Here is a 7,927-nt window from a genome sequence, read left to right on the forward strand (position 1 = left end):
CTACAATGATTACTAACCAACATGCATGTTGTCAGAAGAAATGAATGAATTAAAGGCGTATAATATGAGTGTACAATAGCAAATTAAGTCCTATTGTAAAGCTAGATAAAACAGATAAATTGTTCACCCTGTTGCCCACCCACTTTAACAATGGTATATTCCAATTGGGTGGTTTATGTCCTGGGTGGTTTATGTCCTGGGTGGTTTATGTCCTACATTCATACAGGTATAGTGGTAATTCCCAAAATTTACATTTGAAAACAAGCTTCCCTATTTACTTTGCAAAAGTTGCCTTGAAAAGAAGCCCATCTTGAAAAGTACTCCATCCAAAGGCCATCTTAATAGGGCCTGTTTATTTTTGCCAAAATGTTGCCTCAAGTCAGCCATGGGTTAGCTTATCCAAAAGAGTAAAATGCAAAAAACTACTTAATTTTGAATCAACATTTGACAAAAATTACTTTTTTGTACTAAAATCATTAAAAAATATTTTAATATATTATTCATTCTGTAAGATTTGTTCAGAATTTCCAATTTAGGGGTCATATACAAATGTATGTAAAATGTATTTTTGCAACTATCAGGGCTTTGTTGGTGTGCTGGATTCTCAGGCTGTACTATATGTTTGGGACCAATGCTTCATGCAGCAATGGGACCACCAGGTCCTACAAGATGTCTGCCTTCTTCTGCTTCTCTTGCTTAAGTATGACTTCATGTTGACTAACAACTACAATGAAGTTAAACAGGTAAATAGTGCTAGTTTTTGTTCATATGATTTGGTCAGGCATATCTATCAATGTAGGAAAACAAATCTCAATATTTCTTAACATTTCTCTTTCAATTCTACATCATGTTTGAATATAGGTGTTTACATGTTTACCTGCTAAACTTTACACATTGGACATTGTAAGAGGTTACCAGCATCTAATCAGAGGGGATGACCCCAAGCATATACCAGACCTCAACCGGCACTGGCATAGGTATGATGCTTAATTATGCAATATTCATAATATAAAAAATAAGTCGAGTGGCTGAGCGGTAAGGCAGGGGTGACGCTAATTACAGTCTTAACATCGAGGCTAGTCAAGCCGCTCCTTTCCCAGTGTGCAGTTGGTAGAACCAAGTGTCTCGGATAAGGACTTAAAATGGAGGTCCAGTGTAATGTCACATCTGGCTCGTGTGCACTTCTAAAGAACCTGTTGCGTCTTTCGGAAAAGTGGGGGTTACTCCGATGCTATGGTTCATTTCAGCCCCTGTTGTGAAATGATGTTAACATGTAGCTACTGTAAGTGCCTCTTTACGGCTGCTTGGTAGTCACAAACCACGTCCATAGGCAATTTAGCACAATTACGCTGCGAGTTATGGGTTCCAACCCTTTACCTTTTAAGTGAATGATAGATGTGCTTGTCCCACAAACATACAAGTTTATGTACATTTTACATTCATTAATGTCCGACACCATAGTAACATTAGGGAACTTTCCATTGCACGACACACAGTAGATCGTAATGACCTCACTAAAAAGTCATCTGCGCATGCGAGAACGTTAAGTTCTCCATGCCCTGTGGATTCCAGAATGCAATATTACCAAATCTGTGTTGTGCAGAGACCATAGGATGGTCAAGTATGAGTGAAAATCTCAATCAAATTGAAAGCTCTCTAATATCCAAGGAGTGGACTTAGTGGAACGTCTCATTGGTCATGAATTCAAGTCTGACAGTGGCCATATTGCTTGTATCCTGAAGCAAGAGTCTATCCAAACAAGAGTATGATGTGAATGATGCATGTCGTCTTTAGTAAATTGGAATTAACTTAATACAAAGATTGTCCTTACGGGCATCACCCAGGGCTTACGACAAGTAAACTGCTACTCTAAAGCTTATTTCTCACTCGTCTGAACATACCTATAGATAATATTTTTATGATAGCATTTCATATTTATTTTCCAGTGTTACCAAGCCTGTGTTGCCAGAAAATGTTGAAGATGATAAAGAAGAAATTGAGGAAGAGGAGGAAGAATTACAGATGTCACCACAACCAGAGGAGGAGGAGGAAGAAGAAGAAAAGCTGACTGCTGTTGGACTGAAATACTTCAGACTAAAGCTAATCATGAGGCAATCTTTACCCAAAGGCAAACTGCCTCAAGTAAGTAACATTAATGTGGATTTTTCGGGAGTTTGAAAGCACTTCCAATACTCCAATCTATATAGACTTGTTTATAGAGCCTCAATATTAATATATTGATATTTTTTGTTTATTTTTTTTATATTTGATAACTTAATCTTGATATTAATTTCTTCATCAATATTTATATTAATATTTTAATCATTTAATATTCTCTATTCTCTGCTTTTTAGAAGCATTTTAAAGCATTGTTGGACTTCAAAGTGAGCAATCTGTCACTCACTGTGTCTTTCTTTGTGGGTGATGAGATGATATGCAGCAAGAGCTTAACAAAGACTCCTCGTTTGATCAAGGAAGAAATGTTGTTTGCTAGCTTAGAATCACAAAGAAAACGGGGCAAGATTGATACAAAAGTAAGTAATAATCATAATGATTTTAATAGGTAATGTAAACAGCAGTGTGTATACAGTATGGAACAACCGTTTGCGGCAAACATTGACAAGAGTGTTGGCATTGGGAGCAAGGGAAGGGGTGATAGGCGTGAAATCCCCTCCTTGGGTATGCCACTGGTGACAAATTCAAGGAAAGGCACCCAACCACACTTCACCTGTGTATAATTTGCATAAAAATTAACCTGTGTGTTTTATTAGGTGTATCTGGTTCAGATGGCCAAAGAGCATTTAATATTTGATGTTGCTGAAGACTTACAAAACCAAGGAATTTCCACTTGTGATCTGGAACCATATGGCATCATCAACATCAGCTATCGTACATCAACAAAGGACAATGGTAGGTTCAAAATTGTTTTTCATCCTTTTGTGATTTGGCTTACATAATTATGTAGATGAAGATGGGATATTATGATGATTAAGTTTAATTTTTGTTATTTTGTTATAATGATTTATATTATTATTGCTGTTATTATCTTTTTTAGATATGTATATGTGTTTAAAAATCAACATCGATAAAAACCACCAGGTTTATTAAACTAGACTTACATAGATATATAAAACTATATAAACTATATATGAACTACATATGCAAGTATAAATATAGTATAATTAATTTTAGTGTTATTTTAATGTAATGTATTTAAGTAATACACTTTCCGTTTGTTTAAGATGGTATTTCTATACCGCTTGGCTGGGCTAGAGTAAAACTGTACAATCTCACCACACAAGAAGCAGACGATTTGTCCAGTCAACCGACAACATCTCAGCAGGCTGCAGATACCATTTTACAGGAGGGGAGAACAACAGTGATGTTGAGTGTCTTGAGTGGGGAACAGACTGTTCCTCTTTATCCAGGCAACCCTAACTTTAAAGTGAACTCACCTGAAGATGGAGAAGAGGATAGTCGAAGTAGGCCTTTCTCTTAACTAATGAATATGTTTCATAAGTATGTCGGGGAAGACGAGTACATTCCGTCAGGTGGCTGCCCCCCCCCCCCCCCCCCTAGTGAGGCTTGCTTCATTCACTTGGCTGGCCGCGATTTTTTTTTCTGTACGAAACATTTACATTAAAATAACACTTTTCATTACTCGTGCAGCTTAATCAAATATTATATGTCATTTTAAACGACCCATTGGTATTAACATATAGTAACATCAATATATTTTTAAAAATTAGACAGAGACGTTCTCTCAGATGTTGTTTTGTAGACGTTTATCTGTTGATGACCTTTTGACCTCCTGAATTCTGCAATGAGATTTTCGGGTCGATTCAGCCGAGACAGCCCGATTGGAGTTTCATGTAAATGTTTCGTACGGAAAAAAAAATCGCTGGCTGGCCCCGTCTGGTCCTTTAGGCCCCCTGTCGGGCAAATCCTGGCACCATCACTGGTGTAATGATATATGTTTTCTGATTAAAATAAAAAATAATAAAATCTATAGGCTTAAGAAAAAATGATGAACAAACTTTTGCATCATAACAAGCATGTAGTGACTACATAGTATATACTAGTAGCAATATAGACATTGGTGATTTTTAATCTGTAGATATGCTGAAGGAAGGCTCTGAAGTGATACTAGATGTATTTGAAGTTATGATAGATGATGATTTCTCACAAGCACCATCATCTGCATCACTGATCAGGTAAAAGTTTTAATCATTAAATGTAGAATTTAGGAGATTAAGTAAGAGATTAATAGGAGTAGGATCTTGGAAGAAGGCCTAAGGGAGACCTTAGACAACCCTCTATTATTTTTCTTACCTCAAATTCTCACATTTTTTTTATTAGTCAGTAAAATTTATTTTGCATTTCACTTGTCATTTTATGATGTGTTCTGTTATTAGAAAAAAGTTTGATTGTATGCTATATAGAAAACTTGTATCCTGTAATGTGTTTGCTAAAATTACAGTTCTATGCTTTATCACTTAAAATATGCTTTATCACTTAAAATATACTATTACCTATTATAGATTTTTCATGTTCCTATATTCATATATTTTGATGATTACTTTAGTGAAGGTGAGGATGACTTGGAGCCTCCCTGGGTGCCACAGATTGAGTCTGCCATTTTGTCTCCAGTAGATGTCAACTTGAAAGATACCTTTGACTTCTATATTGATGGCATCAGGTTCCTGCCAGATAATGCTTCAATATCAAAGGTGAGATGACTTACACTAATAAAAAAAAATTGAAGAATTTACTTACAAAATCATCAGCTTGCTTCAGAATTTAGTAAAATTATTAGGACTACCTCTGTACATCTACCATGTACTATATTAGGGACAGGAACTCAATTTTATTGGAACTGTATCATAGAATTATAAGAAAACTAGAGTGCTAACTACAATGTACTCGATGTTCAAAATACGCAGAGCTGTGTTTACTCAACAAGATTTCTGCCGTAAATTCAGCCAATCATGATACGCCTAAGCATCGTTTCAATGGCGACCTCAACATACATGAAAGTTTTGAGTACAGCTATGTTGCTTTGTGGTGTAACGTACATGATTTAGATTTTCATTCCTCAGTACTTTATTTTTAAATCAGATACTTTGCTTGGCCTCTTTTTGGCTATGCTAGTTTAATAATTTATTATTATTAATAATAATGATTAATGAAATAATAGTCGGGCTTATTTATGGTTATAATATGTAGACTAAGCCTGAAGGTGGCGCTTTCCTACAGTGGCCATCTTGTATGGTACACATACACAAATCTGAATTGCCGCTTCGTCTCCTATAGTCAGCACTCTATGGTTCATTTATGAATGACTTCATCTCATATTTTCCTTTTCTACACAGATTATTGGACAAGTAGTTTCTCCCACCTTGAATCATATTCCTGAGTTCCAAGGAATTCCGGTCCTGGATTCACCCGCACGCTCTCCTGAGATCAAACAGCGGATCATGCTGTCTGGTCCTTTCATACAAAGTAATATTGTTGTCTTGAGTCTCTACACTGTGGATAAGGACACTCATGAGCTGGTAACTATTGGAAGTGGCACTGTACCTCTGTTTCATCCACATGGTGATAAGGTGTGTATTCAATGTAATTATTATTATTTATTATATTAATTTTATTATTGATTTATTTTATTTAAAATTGTTTCTATTACCATTATTATTATATTCATATTTTATTATAACAATAAGTGCGTACATAATTTCATAATTGTATACCATAATTTTTCATTGCTTTATTTAAATGTCCTCTATTAATTTGTATTTCAACTTATTTTACATACAGGTTGAACTAAATGCTGGAGGTCACCAACTCAGGGTCATATCTAGTCTCCCTGATCCAGAAAATTTATCAAGTCAACAGAATTTGAAAAATTCTTCTGTAATAGTGCCTGGCTGTTCAATCCTAGTCAGGATTCTACCTCATACAGAGGTATATTAATATTATCCTTTTCAACTTGATATATCAGAAGGAATGGTTTTACAATTTCCTTCTGCATATTTTATGTTGTCTTATTCTGAAGTTGCAGATTTGGATATGCTGTTAAATGCTTTACTTAGTTCATCATTAAGAAATTGGTGTTGGAGTAATTACATTTTCTCTTTCTACAATACATCTACCTTATCATCTGGAAAACAAATGAATTTAATTTAAGATCTTTTGTCTTTTGTTGTATTCAATCAACATTAGTGATATAATTTCATATATTCCACTCATTTTGAAATACCAAAATCAAGAAGATTATCTGTCATTATTTTATAGAGCTGCCATGCCTCTACTATTGTTTTATTATTGTTTTGCAGGACCTGATTCCATCACCAGATTACTACAGCAGATCATATGCATCTAACGAGTGCAAGCCATCATCTGGTGAACTCAGAGTTCTTAGGCAGTTCCAGAAAGATCCACACTTTCCTTCTCTTGTCAGGGATTCAGTTGAAGCCTTGCAGGAGTCAGAGGCATTTGCATCACCAGGTATGGGTAGAGGCTAGTCAAACATTATTTTCATGGTTTTTTTTTGTTATCATTTGAAAACTTGATGAAGACCCATAATTTATATTATTGTAAATATGCTACAAATTCATTTGTGGCAAAGACAAGCCGAAACCAGTCTGTCGCAAATCGTGTTTCACAGATAATGGCTAAAACATGCTGAAATGTCAACATTTTTTTAATCTATTTTATTTGCACTAAACGTGACCTTTATACTGTATATCTATACATCATGATATGCTGTTGCTTTCCCCATTTTCAATGTTAAAACAACAATTTTAAACAATTTGGTGATGGTGTCTACCTAAAAAATGCTCGAAATCGTAAACTTTGAAGGCTGATTTCTCAAACATGGTACAGTAAACAGCTGTATTTTTAAACGCTTGTAACTTCATAAGGAAATGTCGGATTTTAATCATGAAAACATATCCAGAGCTTTACTACATACCAAATAGTAATTGACTTCTCTATCAGTTACAATATATTTTTTCTTTTTTATCAGGAGGTGATGATAAGACACTTTCAGCATGGTTGACAGATCGCCTAAATATTGCAAAACACATACCAAGAGGTTCTGCACCCATCCTTCTTGATCTAACAAGGTGTGTTCGTTACAATCAGAAAAATGGCCTTACTGTTGCAATGAAAGCTGCATATAATATCAGTGGTGAGCTTTTATAACCAGAATGTATTTATGTTAGAATATCGTTTACACGTCATTGTATCGAAATGCATAATAATAATAGAGAAAAAAACAATATTGTAATACATTTAAAATAATATTTTTATAGTCTTATTTCCCCCCTTTTAGCTGTTGTTTTTGAGCCTTTGTGACTGTTGTAATGTTTTAATGGTTGTTGTTTGATATCCTACAGTAATTATTGTATTTTAGTGCATTTGATTATTGTTTTAATATTTTTAATGTCAGTTGTATATATTAATGCGAGTACCGAATTTCCTTTTTTGGAGAAAAAAAAGTTTATCTTATCTTAATCTTATAATAATATGCTTGTAGTACTGGTATGTACAAATAAATTATTTCAGAAGAGATATTCTGTAAATCGTTTTTTTTTTTTTTTTTGGCCAAGGGGCAGGATTTGATGAGTTTTTTCCTTGTACAACCTTTGGTGAACTTTCCCCCTTTTCTCTCTTTTGTTGCAAATGCACTCAGCAGAGTTTTATGCACTATGCCTCTGTTTCTTTTTATCTGCATTTCTTGCTCTTCTTTGTGTGTGTGCAGGGGCGGATCCAGAGATGTCCAAAAGGGGGCGAAATTTGGGCCGATCGAGACAACAATGTCCCAGGGGGTCCGCGAAATTTTTGTGTTCTAGACGCCCGAAAATAACATTTGAGGCGTTGTGGGCTATCATTTTTTTCTTTCTTTTTTCTTTTTTTTTTCTTT

General features: G+C 34.8%; 1 protein-coding gene across 1 annotated transcript; it reads left to right on the forward strand.

Annotated features, from left to right (window-relative positions):
- The first annotated feature begins 269 nt into the window (after positions 1 to 269).
- Positions 270 to 7,301, forward strand: LOC117108401. The gene is made up of 12 exons (XM_033250403.1): positions 270 to 743; positions 862 to 977; positions 1,947 to 2,142; positions 2,355 to 2,534; positions 2,772 to 2,910; positions 3,243 to 3,482; positions 4,118 to 4,214; positions 4,586 to 4,730; positions 5,373 to 5,606; positions 5,818 to 5,964; positions 6,336 to 6,507; positions 7,028 to 7,301. Exons 1-12 carry the CDS (start codon positions 561 to 563, stop codon positions 7,204 to 7,206), a joined length of 2,028 nt encoding a protein of 675 aa, XP_033106294.1. The 5' UTR covers positions 270 to 560; the 3' UTR covers positions 7,207 to 7,301.
- The last annotated feature ends 626 nt before the right edge of the window (positions 7,302 to 7,927 follow it).

The sequence above is a fragment of the Anneissia japonica genome, unplaced genomic scaffold (assembly GCF_011630105.1).
Source record: "Anneissia japonica isolate Jap-2015-1 unplaced genomic scaffold, ASM1163010v1 scaffold38062_len7915_cov163, whole genome shotgun sequence".
NCBI classification, from domain to species: domain Eukaryota; kingdom Metazoa; phylum Echinodermata; class Crinoidea; order Comatulida; family Comatulidae; genus Anneissia; species Anneissia japonica.

What these genes read in the sequence shown, in the direction of transcription:
- LOC117108401 (XM_033250403.1), top strand. Translation starts at nt 561, where the DNA reads ATGTATTTTTGCAACTATCAGGGCTTTGTTGGTGTGCTGGATTCTCAG. An exon ending in ACTACAATGAAGTTAAACAG is followed by an intron (nt 744 to 861) that starts GTAAATAGTGCT and finishes GTTTGAATATAG; the next exon opens with GTGTTTACATGTTTACCTGC. An exon ending in AGAGGCATTTGCATCACCAG is followed by an intron (nt 6,508 to 7,027) that starts GTATGGGTAGAG and finishes CTTTTTTATCAG; the next exon opens with GAGGTGATGATAAGACACTT.